A 19,182-nucleotide genomic window follows, 5' to 3' on the forward strand; every position below is an offset into this window, starting at 1 on the left:
CATAGGTAAATCAGAATCTCTGAACATAGATCCAATATATGTAATCATGATATTCAGAGTCCAGTCGCTGCACTTTTCACTCAAGTGTCACATTAAGTGTATCTTCTCTCTGATACTGCAGCATTGAGGTGGTCAAAGCACATTGTTTGGGTGGAGATAATGAGGACCTAATGAGGAATTTGATTTGTGATCTTTTTCGTGAATTACGATCTGTATTGCTCTGCTTTCTCATCACTTCTTTTTTGCTTAAATATAGTATGATGATTGCTCCTCCCTGTGTTTGCTCACTACATTATAATTTGGTTAACTGCCTTTTTTTTTTCAACAAGTAATCCTTCCTCATGCTTTTGTAAAAAAAAAAAGAAAAGAAAAGAAAAGAAATTAAAAAAAACTGTTCTACCTCACGTCCCTGCAGCCATTCAAGGATTCCCTGCAAGGATACAATTACCCTTTAAACCTTGACCTGTCTCAGTTCTAGATGACATCACACTGCAGAAGCATTTCTTCCATTTCTTTTCAAACTCTGGATGCAACACAGCAAAACAACCGCGTTGCCTCTACTGAGATAAATACCTTTCAGATCCGACGTGCCTGCCGCACATCGATGTTCTGTGTGTTCACACTCCCCAGAGGCTGGGGAGAGGGAAGCTTGGGCTTCTCTGCTTAGGCTTCTGCCCCCGCGACCCGGCCCCGGATAAGCGGAAGAAAATGGATGGATGGATGGACTGTATTATATTTAAGAAAGCCGGGCTCATGAATAGATGTTGGGTCCCACGTTTTTAGAGCGGTGTGAAGGCTGAGGTTTTGCCTCATGGGATTACTTTTACGTACACTGACCTCATTTTTTGATGCTATGACCACGCTATGAAAAGCATGAAATGTCACCTTTGAACCGAGACTGAATCTCACTGGCTGGTCTGCAGGGTGCTTTTCTGTGGGGCTCCCATTTCTGAATATCAACACAAATATGAGAACACTAGAAAATCACTGGGAGGGCAACCCGTTATGATATCAAAGTGCTTTGCAAGTGCGATTTAGTACCAGACTGTGGTCTTGCCAAGGCCATAATTTATTTAAAACCAAGCAGCCCTGTGATGTAACACTGAATTAATGAAGGTTAAAAAAGAGCCTCCCAGTGTAGACTTGGTGATTAATATCGTGCAGTCTAATCTCTCCAGTTGAAGACCAATCAGCCTTTTTGTGTTTATCACAATGGTGAGTATTAACACTGTCTCCTTTAATAAAACTAAAACCACTGCTGTAAACTGAATTTTCAAACATGCTCCCATAAATAACTGACTGTTGTGCCGGGCGTGCAGCCACAGAACCAAACATGACTTGATGCCTGTTTTGTGACAGACTATCAAATATAAAATTGTGCAAATACACGTAACAAGCACGAGTATACAATTTTTTTTTTTTCTGATAGCCTAACATAGGTCTATTGTATATGTGTGTAGTCTTTTTTTTATTTAATATTATGACAAATGAAATATTTTCTGAAACGCTCCAACTCCTACAGCTACCTTTTTGTTCTGTGCGTATATTCACTGAAGCAAAGCTATCAACAGAAGTAGTGATGTTGGGTCAAACATCACCCCTGAATTTCCATATGCAAATAACTGCCATCCAATTAATCAAGTGAGACGGTGCCACCTCAAAATGTTTTGCCTTAAAAAAAAAAAGAGCAGTATGTACGCCCTAAAACTATGTATTATTAAGTGATAAGTCAAGCTTATTTGAAAAGGGCTAATAGGGCAAAAGAGGGCCCACAGTTCCACTACAAAAGGCTTTGACAATGCCTATATCACAGTTAATGAAAATGACATCCCGTAAGACACAACCACTGACAGCCTTTGCAGTAAAAGCTACAAAACATACTCACACACACCCGGACCCTCCAGGTGAGGAAAGCAGGTAACGCCTGTTTCCTGACGTCACACACACCTTTCACCCCCACACACTCACGTGACGCTAAAATAAAAGAGCCGGCAGGAAGAAGGAGGTCAGACTCTCTTTCGGACCCATGCACGAGTGTTGGCTGACTGAGACACTTGTGAAGGTTTTGTGTCTTTCTGCTGTGATCTGTAAACTGTAATTCATGTGTAATAACAGCAGAGTCAGTGAATGTGTATGAAACTGAGGCTGTTTGCCATCTGTTTTGTGCATTAATCTCTCATTAATATCATATATTATTGAACAAGAAATAATACTTTCTGCTGTCTGGCAATTTTTTAATGTAGTGGGGTAAAAGGTGCTTTTCACTTTGGCTTAAGGCCAAAGTATCATCTAATCTTGTAGCAGTAATTCTGATTTTGATCAATCGTTTTGACCAGTGTCCTGCAGGTTTTAGATGTGTCCCTGATCCAACACACCTGAATCACATATAGAAGTCATTAGCAGGACTCTGGAGAACTTGACTGCAGACTGAGGAGGTAATTCAGTCATTTGAGTCAGGTGTGCTGGATCAGGGACACATCTAAAACCTGCAGGACACCGGCTCTCGAAGCCTGGAGTTCCCTACCCCTGATTTAGACCAAAACATTTTAAAAGGTGACTTATAAAGCACAAGGTTGCATCTTCAAACTTTTGTATTTGTTTATCCATACACATTTTGCATAATATTTCATCCTCTCTCTTTTGTCAACTTATATTTGCTTTATTTATTATTTTAACTGTATAGAAATGACTTTATAGATGTAGATGTTGCTCTTCTTGTAATTCTAACTAATTAATTATCTCAATGTGGAATGATTCAGTTCAGTTCAGCAGCACATCATATGTAGCAGGAACTATAATAATTGCTAATGAGTGACTTTTTCTGATTATTATGACATTTGCTTCACACCTTGAAATAAAATTACCATACTAATAGTACAACTGTAATGCAAATTTGTCAGCAATTGATGGACAGTAATTGCACCATAATCATTCGTAATAATTAATTGTATCTAATTGTCTAGTTTCAGTCAATGCAATGACAGGCAGGAATGGGTTTTAAATAAATAATACTGACACACCAGCAGTAAAACTGAAACAGAGTACTTGCGCATGGAGAATATTTTACAGAACATGCAAATTATACTCCTTATCTCTCCATATACTCTGTTATAATCTTTATACTACATTATACACTCCCTTTCATCAGGCATACACATCAGTGGCTTGATAGCAATAAATAATGTTTGGTGGGAATGCATAAACGCATGAATAGCACCTAAACAAACAAAAAAACTGAAGCAAATAATAGTCCTAATATTTCTAAACCTAGCCATTTTCAACATCGTGTAAGGGCTTTATTCATTTCATTGAATTCAAGAGCATCCAACAGTAATTAAAATGCTTTAAAGTTATCAGTACACAAAGCACATCTTGTATTATATATGCAGTATTTCTAGCCATGTGTAACCCAAAGCTGACCAAAAAAAAAGAACTAGCCTGTATGCTAACCTGAAAAACAATTAAACTGGAGTGCTTTACAAAAACTGACCACAAGGTGGCGACAATTTACATAAAAACGACATTTTTTCTGGCAAATGTTGGAGCAGCAACACTCGGTGAGGAATTTAAAAATAGAAATAAGTTTTATTATCCTCCCGCCCAATACATAGCGGAAGGACGTTTTTACATGACTCCAAAATCACAAGGGGTGGAGCCATGAAATTTGGAAATGTGTTCTTTACTCTTCAGAGATCTACAACACGATATTCATATTCCTGGATGTTTAGTACCTTTTGTACACTTTGGCTATATTTATCTGAAGTGGAGAATAAACAACATGGAGGCTTTCAGGCCTCTAAATTAGGACAAAACAGTTTTGCAGAAGGCAATAAGACGCCTGCTGAAGGGTTTTCTGTTATGAAATGTGGCTGTAATGTTATCCAGACTTCTAAATATGCTTTATATTTTCATTAATGGCGGGAGGATATCCCCATCGGTGATGAGTGTTGCATTACTGATGATGGAGTTTTATTTAAATTGATAGACAAGAATTGGTGTAACTGGTGAATATTTCATTGGAACTTTGTAAATGTTGTATATTTTAGAATAGATGAAAACTGTCTCTTAATTTAAAGCAGCACAGTGAAAACACAACCAATTAATTGGAGATTGTATATCTCCTGGGCAACAGAATGAAATTTAGCGGACTCAACTAAAGGATGGTGGGTCAGATTAAATCTGGGGAGGAAACGGAACGTTTATTGGCGTCAAGACTTTGGACAAAGAATTTCAATGGTTAATGTGCTGAACTCCAGCTTTGCTGAATAATATATTTATACATTTTACATTTACTGTGTATAGCCCAGAGGGACTGTTTTAAAGATATTTGTATATATATCTTACCTCATTTTCTGAAATGTATTTCTGCACACTTAGTTCATTGATGCATGTGTACCCGTCTTTCTGTGCATTGTCTCGGTCCCGCATTAATTATGAGCGATTTCCTCAAAGACCACGTGATGGCGAACGCGAGTAAGGAGCGTTCCCGTTTCCTTGGAGCGTCACTCAAGAGCGTGTCTGCGTCGTGATACCGGAATTTGGAGTTCTCGCCCTTCAAAGTAAGAGCAAATTTTTAACAGTGCAGAAAAAAAATGTGGCTGTCACATGTAATGTGTGTGAACTTAAAATAGTCTCATAATATGAATGCAGATTGTATATATATATATATATATATATATATATATATATATATATATATATATATATATATACTATTGGAAAGTGCTTGCGTTTGGCAATATCCTCAATAAGTTTTTGTCACTTGCAAAGGTGCATTTTGCAAAAGCAGCCTTGAAGTGCTGATTATCAATGCAAGCAGTCACAGAAAAACACATTATAAATGCATCATATTGCCATAAAATGAGCTTGAAAACCTTTATTAAGATAAATCTAGAAAGAAAAAACATGGAGTAAATGGTGCATCAGGTATTTATTCATTCTTCTAAATCTAAAACAGACCGTTTTACTTTACTGTTACACCTTCATAATTTTAAGGTAGAAAGTTACATGGTTAATGGATTGAAAATGATTTGTCAGCAACTGTTAAACGCAAATAAGTGTTTTTTAAAAATAATTGTTTCTGTAAATAGTATATCTTTGGGTTGGTCTTGCAAGTCAAGGACCTCACCCTGGGCTTTGGGAACCCGGCAATCATTTCTTACTATATGTGACATTATTTTAACAACCAATTAATTAATCAAAATTATCATCAACGCAAGCCAAAAACTTAAATCTTTGGGCGAAGCCTTTTAAAATGTTTAATTTTGAAAGGGCTGACCGGATGTTCTGTTCATAATTGCGTCTGCCTTGACGCCGGTGCCGTGAGTGGCCTTATTGAGCCCATTCTCTAAATAGGAGGTGGACGGTCGCGGCAGCCTTCTGGCTCGGAAATTTCTTTTTTTAATTTTCGGGATTTTAACATCACAGAAAAATTCCGGGATGCCTTCAAATGTCCAAGGTAATAAATAAAATCATAGCGGACTGCCCTCCCTCGTTTTCCCGGGCATCTGCTTGTGTCTGTGGCTAGCTACAGCTTAACGTTAGTCTTTACAATAGAGTATCTGAGGCCGACCGGCTAAGCCTGTATCGGTACCAACCAGCTATTTTTTAAAATAACCTCACTTTCTTTCTTTTTCCTTTTCTTCTTCTTCTTGCAGGTGGTAAAGCCTTTGGGCTGTTAAAGGAGCAGCAAAGACAAAAATTGGAAGAAATAAACAAGGTACGCGTGTTCTCTTTATTTGTCACGAGCTTCTCTAACGGCACTTGACGTTCACGGGAATTTGAATTTTAATGAGCTCGCGTGCACTTGACTTGGCCTTGGCCTTGTTTTGGAGGATTCAGTGCGCTCCGAGTTAACCGCCTCAGGAGTGCAGTGAATAATATCTCACATGCCATTCACATGTATTGTAGCTCACCATGCCCATGCTGTTGGTGATGTATTTTATTGACACCCCCACCCACCCCCGTTCCTGCAGGGTCTGGGGGCACTTGTTGAATGGTTGCATGCTGTCACTCAGCTCTGTGCTTACAGACTGTGAGCGTCTCCCTCTGACCTGATTATATCGATCGAGAAATCATTTAAAACGCGTGTGTGGCGATCCCACCGCTGCTGTGCTCCGTGTGCCGATAGGAAACAGGTGTTAACAGTGAGCTCTTTGTTTAACGTGCTTCGTCAGATAGCCGTAGTAGTTCGCACAGATTAACAAGATGTCTGTATAATCTCTGTTTTTCTCCTCTGCTTTGGCTGGTCGCCTGTCATCAGCGCGCTGCTGCGGTCACATTGAAAGCAGGTCGCTGCAAAGAGGGAGCGCAGTGACATTTCTGTGCCCAACAGTGGCTTGGATAGTCTTTATCTGTTCATTAGAGAAATGACTCCAGCTTCCTAAGCGGCTCTGTCTAAAAATGTCAGTTATTCTGTGATTAAATCCAGGCTTTTTTCTTTTGTACATTTACATCCATTTCATTTCATTGTATTAACATGAGTGCGTCTTATGGTTAGAAATCTGAAATCTCAGCAGTGCTCTGTATGTGGGGATCATTCATCTGTTTAAGAAAAGAAATAAACAGGAACTAATGAGCTGAAACACAGGAATATTGCAAAAGTTCTTCTGTGCATGAGCACTTTGAACATTTTAACTTGAAGCTAATTAAGCAGTTAATTAAAAAAAAAACTGACCCCTTGTTTTCTGTTAACAAAGTTATCACTGCATCTCTCATATTTACGACTGTTTTGGGGGTTTGGACTTTTAAGATGCACAAAACATGACATGCAAGTTCTGTAACTATTGTCTTACATATTATGACCAAAAACAATTTCAAAGTGAGTAATTTGCTTATAAATTTACAGTGTAATCCATATAGCTGTGTTTATTTGCATTTAACCATTCCTGATAGATTTTCCTGGCACACATACTGGCACTCCACTTGTTCAAATCTACTTGCGTACATGTGGTGTGACTAACAGGACATTTCTGCTTGGATGATGGCGGTATGATTCAGCACAGCTGAGTCAGGCATCCCTGATAAACGTCCAGTTGTAGTGTTTATCCTCTTTACCCTTAACTGAAAGCAACACACAGAAGCCAACATGGAGAACAACCGCACGCTCTGCCATTCTGGCTCTCACTTCTTTCTGCAAGGATCGCGGATGACTCCCACATGCCATGCTGCATCATTATAATTTCATTTTAGTAGCTCCCTTCTGGCAGCTTTATACCCCTGTGAGGTGTTCCACTTAATGAACACAGTGATAAGTAATGACAGTAAAGGGAGAAGAAAGTTCTAAGCTTGTGAGTCATTCCTCGCCAGTTGAATATTTTGACAGGACGCAATCAGATTTAATGTACTTAAAGCTTTCCATTTGTGTGCGGGCTGTTGGAATCTCACAGGGAAGTTAAGTAGTCCCAGTTTCATCTAAGCTTGTAAAACCTGTCCTTTGAGACCACCTTCAGTTTTGTTCTCCCCTCTTCTTTGTCTCAGGAATACCTGGAAGACCAGAAATACAGTGATGAAGAAGACCTGGCTGAAAAGTTGGAAGGTTTCAAAAGTAAGCAAATCCACCCCTCCCATAAGTTGATGGCTATCTGTGGTGGTGTGGCTGTCTTTCCTTGGCTTTTGTCTTAGCCTAAATATTTGTGTATTTGGCAGGCTACACACACACATTTTCCCTTAGTCCTCAGCATTTTGTTTTTCTCTGTGGGAAGACAGATTGCTGTGATCTCTAAAAGATTTGTCAGGCCAAGTCCTCAGTGGCTCGGTAGGAATGTGCCGGGGCGTGACTCTGCTTGTTGTTACAATATTGAGAAATTTCCTGGGAAACTCCTTTCTCCTGGGAACAAAAATAAAAACATTGCTACTGAATAATGAAAACTACACGATTTACTGAAGAACTCCTCGCCATTTTTTTTTTTTTACAGTCAGTGTGAGTTTTTGAATCTGTAGTATCCCAGACAGAAAAGGCCATGCCATTTATTCTAATAAGGAGCATAAGTATTGAAATGAGGAAAAAAATATGCTTCAGTGTCCTACTTACACTGTATGCTTGCTGGAGGAAATGGAGCAGTAATATATAAACAGAAATGGGATCCAGCACCCAGGTCCGGGGAGGTTTGCTGTTTTTTTTCTGTCTATTCCACACTGTTCCAGAGGCATAAAGGTCAGTACTTAACTTACTTAACACTGCTTTTAACTACCAGCCACATCAACCCAATGCAACCCATCACATGGAAAGAAAAAATGTAGACATACCCTATTTTTAACGTTTACACGAAAGCAGCGGCAAGTATCTGTTTCATGAATTTTGGATATTCAAATTAATCTAATGATATTTTGAGTTTTGTTAGTTATTGGACATGTGTCACTACCGTTGTTTGAATGTAGTTATTCTTACCAGTTGGTCTCTACATGAACTTAATCAGCCACCGTGTACTCTCTGCTGCTGGCCTTATTTCCATAAATTAATTATAAATAAACATGAAAAGCTAATGCTTGAAGCATATTAAATCATATTAACCAAATTACTTTACAGAAATAATGGTCTCAGAGCTGACCAGTGTGCACTTGGATCCTATATTGATCTCTGAAAATAAAGCTTTATCAACCAGTGCTTTCAGCACACTAACTAATAAGGAATAACACTAATATGCCTCATGCCTCTGCAGTGTGTCAAGTAATTACCACCGTGATATTTTGTTTCCTTTTTCAATGAAAAATAAAGTTTCATATCCAAATGCGGGATGGAAACATAGACCAAACATATTAAACAAAATACTGATTCTCCAATGTTCCCACTCTAAGCCTCAAGTGTTGTACATAAAAAAAAAAATTATGTGTTAATCCTGAAAAGCTATGGTGTAGTGATTTTCACCTTCTAAGAGTAACAGCAGAAGTTGTCTAACCAATGACAGTTTGGACAAATGAGAGCATGTCAACCAACCAATCCACCAGTCAACCTGGAGAATACAGTACTAGCTACTTCAACAGTAGGGCTGCACCCATCCAACTTTTGCCATTTCCAATACATACAATACCAGTTTTAAATCATTAAGCTGTACTCATCACTGTGTGGAAGAGACTGGAAATCGCTCCCTTATCTTTAAGGTAACATCAGGCTTGACACCAACATTTTCTGTTAAAATAAAATGTTGGTGCTGCATACTGCTGTCATTTAAGGTTACTCTAGTTTCTCCTTCACCTCAGTTTACAAGGGACAGGTGAAGTGAAATAATATTTAGCTGTAGCATAACATCCTTCTAGCTTCTATAATGTCTCTCTGACCAAACATAATGGACTTAAAGCAAACCCAGAGCATCAGCTTTTTCAGTCTGAGCTTTTGGGTCCTGTCAACTCACTTGACTATAGTTTGCAGGTAAGAAAAAAAAAAAAAACTCCTGCAAACATATAAAGAGCAGCTGTTTATGTAGCATGAAATAATATTTAAATGTAGGCCTTTCTGTAAATGATTCCATGTCCAAGGTGCACAGTAAGAAAGTGCTGTTTTTTCCTAGATCTGTCAGAACTCTAGGAACATCAAAAAGCAGGAGGAGTGTAGCTGATAACGATTGATGCGGGACAGAGGAGGATACAGAGGTAAACTGGAGATTGACCAAGAATGTCTTTATAGAGGAAAATATACCAGTGCTGTTTTCTTCAGGTGGTCAGTGATGGCTAAGCCATCAAATCATAATGAATGCAATGGTGAGTCAGACTTTGCATTTGTAAGAACTAAAGAGGAAGCATGCAGTGTATCACCATAATCAATTATAGGCAAAAATGCAGCTTACACAAGTTTTTCCTTAGAGTAAAAATTAAAGCAAGATTTATTTCTAAATATTAGAGGAACTTGTCCTTATACCCAGATATTGTTACATGTGATGGCAAAAGCATCAGATGTTACAATGCTAAAATTATCAAACCCCTGTGAGTGAGCTTTTGAGGAGACCATAGATCTTGTTTTCTAAACATTTAAAACGAATTTTAAATGCAACAAGGCAGATTGTAGTGAGTGAAATGCAGTCTGAAGTTAGCTTCCTCCATGCTATGTTAGCTCACCTGCTAGCTGCTGCCACTTGGCAACATATAAACATTGAACTTTATAGCCTTTATTTGGTTAGATTTTGGCAAATCTGCTTATGAATGTATGGAAAACTAGCATTGTATTGCTGAAGTCATAAGTAAGTTTTCTGATTAATAAGCTACACCATGAGCACTACTTAAATCACGTCACTTTTTAAAAAAATGTAGTTTATTTATTTTTTGGTATAACCAAAAACTATTTTTTTGTCATATAAACATTATTAAAACATTAACAGTTCAGTATTAACTTCATAGGGTTGTTTTTGTTTTCACTCTTGAACACACAAATGTAAAATAAACAAGTTGTGGGGGATTTTTGTCTAAAGAGAGGCTAATTGATGGTGCCATCTGCTATCAGCTATTTTATCAGCAAGCCCTTTTTTTTTTTTTTCTTTTTTTTTTTTTTAAATGGAAACTCCCTTTGGATGATCTGAGTACGTGGGTGGTAGACAAACAAGCAACTCAGACTAAATCAAACTTAGACCTCTTTATGACTGTCATTGAAAAGTAGAAAATAAAGTATGGTTAAGACTTTGCTGAGAATCTAATACCAGGTCAGGACGAACCAGACTTGAGTTTTGTTCAGCTGAGCCACTTTCTGTGGCTGCAGATGATCAACAGGCTGCACTACGACAAGTGGCCCACTCAGAAACTGCTGTGTGTGTGTGTGTGTGTGTGTGTGTGGAGGCCCACTCCTCAGAGTTTACGAACAGGGTTAGCATTGTCCTATCCCACTCCCCATGGGTTCACACAGCTAACACGGTTCCCTCTCTCTGTCCCTCCCAATACACACACAGAGCTCCCATTGTGGGACAGAAATAGCAAGTGTAATCTGACTAAAGTGCTCTTCCCGGGAAAAGGGAACAGAGAAATTTAGGCAGAGGGAGAAACATGTCTTTCTGATATTTCAAAGAAGCAGTCACTTCATTGGTATGAATGGAGATCCAGCGATTAATATTTGCTGTTTATTCTTAAAGCTGTCTGTGGTTGTAAAACCATTTAGATTAGACTATATAGCAAAACTAATCTTTAGGACACTCCCATTTCGTTTCATTCCATCCCAGTTTAAAAATGATCAAGCTTGGAAAAAAAGGCTTCCATTTCTTTTTCTTTTTTTCATCTTTTTTTTTTTTTTGTATTGTTAAATATTGGATATTTTTGTGCTATTTTATAGAAGAAAAAACAGAAAATGAGTATCTGAATTATCAGCAATGAAAATAATCACTTGTTTCAGCTCTGGATGAGATTTTCATGCCTCTGTTATAGCCGTGGCTGGAGGCATTGTGTTTTCAGGCTGTCCCTCCATCTGTGCCACTCTCACAATTGTGATATCTCTTGAGGGATTTCACTCAGATTTGGCCCAGTAGTTCACTTAGACTCAAGGTAAAATGATTAAATGATGATGATGTTTAAAAAAGGCCTCTTAACCATCCCTGTGATAATTGTTACAGAATTTCACACAAATATCTGACAGGATGAAATGAAGAACATTTATATTCAAAAAGGTCAAAGATCAATATTATTGGGAAATCATAATTTTTCCAAAACTGCCAAAACTATTTTACAGCATTATTCACCATCATAGATGAACATTTCCTTTTTCAGCATTACAAAAAAAGTTTATTCAACAAAACAAAATTCAGAACTTTTTACTGATGGTGAGTGTTACTCTATGCTAATTAAAAAAAGACTTTACATTTGGTCTGAGAATAGACTTGGATGTATGAGAGCTATAACACAGATATTAGGTTGTTTTGTTCTTCAGCTGCAGCATACAATTAATTCATGAGTAGTTGTTAATGTAGTGTGTTTAAACAGTGGCAGAGTGGATTGTTAATGTCTTGAATCTACACTAATTACAACCTTTTATGCTTTAGGGTGAATGTGTGGAATCAGTTTGCAGTTTGTGAATTGTCTGCACGTTGCCATGCTTGGTGATGTAGTGTGTTACTGTAGGGGTTAGGGTCCAAACTTCTTTGTTTTCACTCTTGATAGCTCTGTTTAAACTTCAAGTACTATTTTAACTTCCTGACCTTCTGACTGTTTATCTGCCCTCCATGGCCAATCCCTGAAGCTGCCCAGTTGCTTGCTTCCTGCTCACATACATGGGAAAACACACACACACACAAAAACCCACCTGTCATTATCAGCTGTTTGTGTCTTTGCTAGGTCAGCTGTCAGTGTAAGATAGTGAGATCATTGGGCTGAGTGTGCTGTTTTGCTGACATGTTATATGCTCTTTGGAGGGTTTTGTGTGTGTGTGTGTGTGTGTGTGTGTGTGTGTGTGTGTGTGTGTGTGTGTGTGTGTGTGTGTGTGTGTGTGTGTGTGTGTGTGTGTGTGTGTGTGAGTGAGTGACTGAAAGTTGAGACTGAATTACCACTGTTAGTAATCTCCTGTGTTTGTTTTGCAGATAAATATGCTGAGTTTGACCTGAATGACCAAGGAGAAATTGGTGAGTAATAAGCACCCATAAAACCACCCAGATAACAACTGTCATTCCAAACAATGTCAACACGAGGGAGCAGTAATTAATACTGTGTGTGTTGTCTAACCCCCGTGAGTGCAGGATTTGAACAGGCTCATGTTTCATGGCTCTGTCCTGCATGTAAAGTGAGACTATACTGTAAGCTGTTGTGGAAGCCCTTTGGTTTTTGAACAGGTGTGAGGGCAACTGTAGTGTCAGTCAGGATCCAAGATCTGTTGGCAACCCCTGAAAGAAACTGCTGCATGTTCTACAAAACAAGCTGTATTTTTTTTTTGTTTGTTTGTTTGTTTGTTTTCCCCAGTCAGTGAAATATCTCTGATGTTGGGCCATATTTAGTTCTGTGATACCCCATAATTAATATTGGATTTCCATATGAATATTGTGAGCCCCAAACACAAAAAACACAGCAGCTCACTGGTGAGAGAGCGCAGCCGAGTCTTTCATTGATCTGGTGAAACAATAGTTTATCTCTTCTCCTAAACTTTAAGTTTCTGCAAAGCCATAGTTAAGTTAAGCTCTAATTCAAAACAGACACCAACAGAAATGCCACCTTCCTTTTTATCCTAGTTTTAAGATTGTAGATCATTGCAGCTTCTCCACACCTGCACACTTATTCTAAAAAGTACAGAGTTGCCAGCATGAACTCTAATAATAATCTCTAACAATATTAATATAATGGGGAAAACAAGCTAAAAATTGCCTTTTTTTTTTGTTGACATGTTATTACTCCACATAAGGATAAGTGGAAGTCATTGTACCTCACAGAGCTATGTACTAGCAAGGCCCTATATTCTTCTTTTGCTTGCTATTTTTTCTGATTAACTCTGTTCATATTCAGTTCTTCATTCAAGGATTTGGCAAACTATCACTTATTTTATAGTCAAATAGATTAACAGTGGGACAAAATTCAGTCGTCTTTAATTTTTCTTTTAAGTAATTTTCTTAAGGATAGTTATTATAACTTAATATTACACTTCCATAATATCAGAGCACTCTCAAGAGACAGATTAAAAAGAATAGTCAGAGCAGAGTTTTTAATTTGCCTTGAGCTTCCCCGATGCTGAGTACAGCTGCCAGGAAAACTGAAAGCACACTGAATCTTCCATTTCCCTTCTGGAAAGTCTAGAACATCTTTCATTGCAACATCCCTTTTTTCTAAATGCTCCATCTTTCATACCCTACACCTCCAGCATGTTACGCAGGTTTGATAACCCTGCCATCATAAACGAAGAAACGTTTATGATGTCAGGGTTATGTTTCTTATTGGACATTGTACAACTGTTATAGAGGCAGAGTAGAACTCTTTGTGATAGGTAATTTGAACTTTCAGAGTAAGATGTTGATAATAAGCATTTTGAAAGGTTTTTTTCCCATTGTGTGTTTGTGGATAAGATAAACTTGCACATAGATAAATGGGGACACAATTCACCTTTTCCTTTTTAATCGTGGATCCATTTGTCAACTCCATCTTGTCTCAGATCTGATGGGTCTCAAGCGGATGATGGAGAAGCTGGGGGTGCCCAAGACCCATTTGGAGTTAAAAAAAATGATTGTGGAGGTGACCGGTGGCAGCAGCAGCAACACCATCAACTACAGGGACTTTGTCAAGATGATGCTCGGCAAACGCTCAGCTGTGCTCAAATTGTAAGTAAACATGTGTGCGTGTGTGCGTGTGTGTGTGTGTGTGTTGGAAGACAAATTGTCCGTCTGTCCATTCAGCAGCATCTCTTCCGCTTATCCTGTTTAGGGGGGCGGGGGGGGGGGGGGTTAAATTATTAATTAATATATACTGGTTCACTGTGTGTGTTCACGTGCCTAATAAAGAGGATAGGTGTTGTGTGCCTTGTCAGCCAATTGCTGCTTTAAACAGCAGGGGGTGCAGGGATGCCAGGGGATGATGTCACAGCCCACATGCTGCATTGGTTGTTAATCAGCATGATAACAAAACCCATCTCTGTAGCCTATCCATAGTCAACTCATCCCTCTCTGTAGCTGGGATCCTGTACTGATGTAACTGATAATAGGCTAATTAACCACTTACAGTTGCATAGGCCCGACAAAACCACAAAAACTCAGCATATTCTCAATAAAATTTACCTTTTACAAATTGAAATATTGTCTTTAGATTATGTATTTATAATTTTTCAGTGTTCCTTGCTGGATGAAGTGAGATATTCTCACCTTTTTGAAATGGTTTAGTGGAGCCCGTGTAAGCCTTTTATAGCAGTCTTGCACTAGGTCAGCCTACAGGAGCCAGAGCCAGTAATGGTTACTGTGTGTCAGCTCTGCTGGACTAAGCTGGCTGGACCCTTTAGCAGACAAATCTTATAATCCCAAAAAACACCAAGCAGAGAAAATGCATAGTGTTTCCTTCTTGGCGCTCAAATGTTATTCAAAAGTGTATCCCATAATCCCACAGCTGCTGTTTATAAGTGTTTAATTCCCTTCCCGCCTCTCTTGTCTGCTTGCTAGTATTCTAGTAAGATTGTTGTATTTAAGAAAAAGCTCACATTTGTATTATTTTGATCATCGGTATTTTGTTTCAGTTGTCTACATTTTGTGATGTATGTAATACATGTATTCTTCTGCAGAAAAATGAAAGTAATTGTACATTTAACTCCCTGTAGTTTTTCTTTGGTGTGTGTGTGTATTTTCAGCTTCAAGTGGCAACCTACTGGACCTGCTGATAACAGCAAAGGTCTACAAAGCCTCTCTTGTGTGTTGTTTTTGTCTTTAGAGAGAGGATATGGGAGGGAGAAGCTGGGGCCACAGAACTGCTTTGGAATAGTGTTATTCAAAGCATTTGGCAGGACAACAATTGATTTTTAGCTGCAATTAGGGGGCAATGAATGAGGCCAGGCTCCACAATTGTGCTCAGTTAGTGTGTAATTTGTTTGACCAAGATTTTGATTGACAAATGAGCCATATGGTGATTTGTTAAAGGTCCTACAGGAGAGCAGCAAAGAAGAAATTGCTCTGTGAAGAGATAAGTGTCTTCAGTAGATAAAATAGCAGTTGTTACACAACATATACCAGCTGCCATAACACTGAGCAGACAAAACGATGTTGTGGCAGCCCGTCTGGCTACACAAGCATGTCCATGAGAGTTGCTCCTTTTGAAACTATTGACAATCTTTGATGGCAGAATTCAGTCTAAAGCATTCAAGTATGCCCCACCTCAACCACTTTTAAAATAAACTGTGTGATCCTGTCAAAAATAGTCTCTATCTATTTACTAAAGCAAAAATGCAGTTGTGTGCTTATCATAGTAGAATTCCCAAATCAATATGGTGACAGAACATGAAACCAACAACAATGATGATAAACTATTCAGTTCAATCTGTAGTGACCATTATACTCATTCAAAAGCAGGACATTTATAGCATTAGTCAATAATTTGGCAGTAGTTACTGTAATTGAATATTAGTTCTGACGGACAGAATAGCAGACAAGTTGAAGTGTGAAGAACAATGAGTGAGAGTGGTTGACAGAGGGATGTGCCAGAGTTTGAATTGCTGAGTGCTTGTTTCGTCACTGGGATCATTACTCCTTATGAGCTTACTGGAGCTTTGCAGAGTTTTCCAAAAAAGGAAGTTAAAGGCAGGCATTCGCTCTGAATAGCTCTTGTGAGATTGCTCGCTCTATGTCCAGCCTGAACCACTGTTCCCCTCGGTCCTTTTGTGGTTTCCCTTCATTGCATTCCTTTCACTGATTGCTCAGCTGCTGCTTACTCTCACCATCTATAATCTGCCTTTCTAATTTACATCTAAATTTATATTTTACTGTCTTTGTGCCGCTCTTCATGGTGCTGAAGGCAACATCCCAAGTTTCTGTGTTTATATTTTTATATTTATGTAACATGTACACTCACGAGGCACTTTATTAGGTCATGATAGCGTCACACAGTTGCTGCAGATTTGTCAGCTGCACATCTATAATATGAGTCTCCTGTTCCACCACATCTCAAAAGGGCTATATTGGATTGAGATCTGGTGATTGTGGGGGTCATGTTTGTCATGTTCAGAAACCCAGTTTGAGATTATTTGAGCTTTGACTTGACAAGTTATCTTGCTGGAAGCAGCCATTAGAAGATGTGTGGTCAAAAAATAGACAAGTCAGCAACAGTACTCTGGTGTTTGAAAGATCCTCAGTTGGTACTAAGGGGCACCACGTGTGCCAAGAAAATATCCACCACACTATTGCATGTCCACCAGCTTGTTCTGTTGAAACAAGGCAGGATGGATCCATGCTTTCATGTTGTTTATACCAAATTCTGACCCTATCATCCAAATGTTGCAGAAATCATCAGACCAGAGACTCAGACCAGGCAATGTTTTCCACTCTTCTATTAGCTAATTTTGGTGAGCAGTTTCCTGTTCTTAGCTACCAGGAATGGTCCTCTGCTGCTGTAGCCCTTCTCCATCAAGGCTTGACATGTGCATTCAGAGATGCTCTTCTGCATGCTATATTTGTGTTACTGTTGCCTTCCTGTCAGCTCAAAGCGGTCTGGCCATCCTCCTCTGACATCAACAAGAAATTGAATTGGGCTAGCATGGTCATGCAAACCAAGATATCTGAGGATCTCAGCTTGAAGAAACAATAACAGGGCTATATATATATTACATTACACCAAGCAATTTATTTATTAATGTTGAATAATACATAAACTAATGGTGACAACAAACTGTAAATGCAGCTCTGTTAACTCTGTTAGCCCTGTGATGGACCTAACTAACATTAAATGGTGATATTGTGTGTGAGATTTTAACATTACATGACTCCTCTCTCTCCACAGAGTTTTAATTTTTGAAGACAAAGCCAGTGGCTCTCCCTGCAAGCCAGCAGGACCCCCTCCAAAGCGGGACATCGCTAGCCTGCCTTAAGTGTCAGCCTCCGTGCTGCTAGAGGAGCAGAGGGACCATCAATAGTTATGTGGAATAACGTGGAGTGTCGTATTCATGTGGGACCAGTGATCGAGAACGTCATTTTGTGAATATATGTGTGCAAGGTTTCTGTTGTTTGAAAGACTGAGCCCAAAACTCACTAAAATTGTTTGACTGTGAATATTTTTTATTCCTCTTTTGTCTCCTTTAATTAAAATGTAGCGGTGATAATGGTAACATGTAATTTGCTTGATGAGTTAAAAATTTGTAGTGTGTATTTCATGGTTGTATTTTGAGGGAATACTCAAAATTCTCCACAGGTCTCTTTTGCTTCCATGTTTTCTTTTTTTTTTTTTTTTTTTTTTTGGACACATTAATTTGAATGATTTGGAGCAGTATGCTTTTGGAGAAGCACAAGGAAAATGAGTGGTTTTTCCAGCACATTTTGCACTCTTCTCAGTAGTCCTTTCATGCATTCCTGCCAGGCTTATCTTGGTCAACATCTTCGCTTTAGATCAGGTGCCAGAGATTTTAGGACCAGCCCACTTCCTGAGTCTACAACCCTTTTGAGCTGAAGTGCTGATCTGGAATGAGTAACCAAGTTATCATTCCCACCTCATGGTATGATAAACAGCAGTGTACGTGTGTGCTTGATTTGTGAATATGCAGTCACACTATGGCTTGAAGAGCAGCTAATATGACTCAATTTGAATCTGTTAGGCTAAGCACCTGGTCATTTTGGATGAAATTAGATTTACAGGCACACAAGCAGAACAAATGTACATAATTTATTACATAGTACAATCATATTCTTTCCAAGTGCCTCAACATGCATGTACTGTAGAGCTTACATAGGTTGAAGAAGAGGGGCGTGTGCACAGTTGTTCAGTTCGAGCAGTCCTTTTAGCATATAAAGAAAACCATGAAATACTGTCATTTAGTCTTTGAGAGTTTTAATAATGTCTGTTTATGGGTTTTTGTTACTGGTTTCCACAATATTCTGAGAGAGTGAAGTTCACATGTAGTGGATTTTTTTGTTTTGTTTTTTTGTTTTTCCCTTTTCTGACCATTATTTTGTATGCCACTGAAAAAATGTAACCTGGTATTGGGTGATTTTGTCTTTATCTGTCTTCCTTGTATTGTTCCATAAGCCAGCCACTTATCTTTAACATGGTTTCTTGTCCTACAAATTAAGTAATTTATTCCTCTGTGTTTGTCTCTCCAGTATCAATGTTCTTTTAGCAAACAGTATATACTGTGAAATTGGTATTATGACGCATAACTTGTTTTACACCTTATACTTTGTCTTTCATCTGGTAGTTATTTTACATATTTAGTGCTGTTAAGATACACATTGTTTTGCAGACACCAAAGCAATTAAAAGTCTTCTTACACTGGCCTGTTGAGTTGTTCACTTGACAAGAACTATCTTAAAGTAGTGAGTTTGGGTTTTTAACAAGTTTCATATAGGTAGCTCTGTAAGTACTCAAACAGTGATGCAGTTTTTGTAATTGTGCCTCTTTACAATATTACAGTGGATTTTAAACAATGAAGGAGTAATTGAATTAAAAGGGTCCAACAAAAGTATTGCATTAACCATTTTCACATCCAAATTGTAGCACATCATCTGTCATGCATGGGCATGTATGGCTGCCAGTATAACTGGTCACTAGTGTTCACTGATGATGTGAATGCTGATAAACGTATCTTATAGACCAGCATATAGACCTGTACAGTTC

General features: G+C 38.5%; 1 protein-coding gene across 2 annotated transcripts; it reads left to right on the top strand.

The window, feature by feature from the left end:
- The first annotated feature begins 5,311 nt into the window (after nt 1–5,311).
- Nucleotides 5,312–18,842, top strand: aif1l (allograft inflammatory factor 1-like). Of its 2 annotated transcripts, none has more exons than XM_030742935.1 (6): nt 5,312–5,458; nt 5,658–5,719; nt 7,480–7,546; nt 12,486–12,527; nt 14,039–14,204; nt 17,356–18,842. In XM_030742935.1, exons 1-6 carry the CDS (start codon nt 5,440–5,442, stop codon nt 17,441–17,443), a joined length of 444 nt encoding a protein of 147 aa, XP_030598795.1. In that variant the 5' UTR covers nt 5,312–5,439; the 3' UTR covers nt 17,444–18,842. The 2 variants fall into 2 exon arrangements, with proteins under 2 accessions (XP_030598795.1, XP_030598796.1); XM_030742936.1 differs by lacking the exon at nt 5,312–5,458 and adding an exon at nt 9,507–9,588.
- Nucleotides 18,843–19,182: the final 340 nt, after the last annotated feature.

This window comes from Archocentrus centrarchus, chromosome 12 (genome assembly GCF_007364275.1).
Source record: "Archocentrus centrarchus isolate MPI-CPG fArcCen1 chromosome 12, fArcCen1, whole genome shotgun sequence".
Classification (NCBI taxonomy): Eukaryota; Metazoa; Chordata; class Actinopteri; order Cichliformes; family Cichlidae; genus Archocentrus; species Archocentrus centrarchus.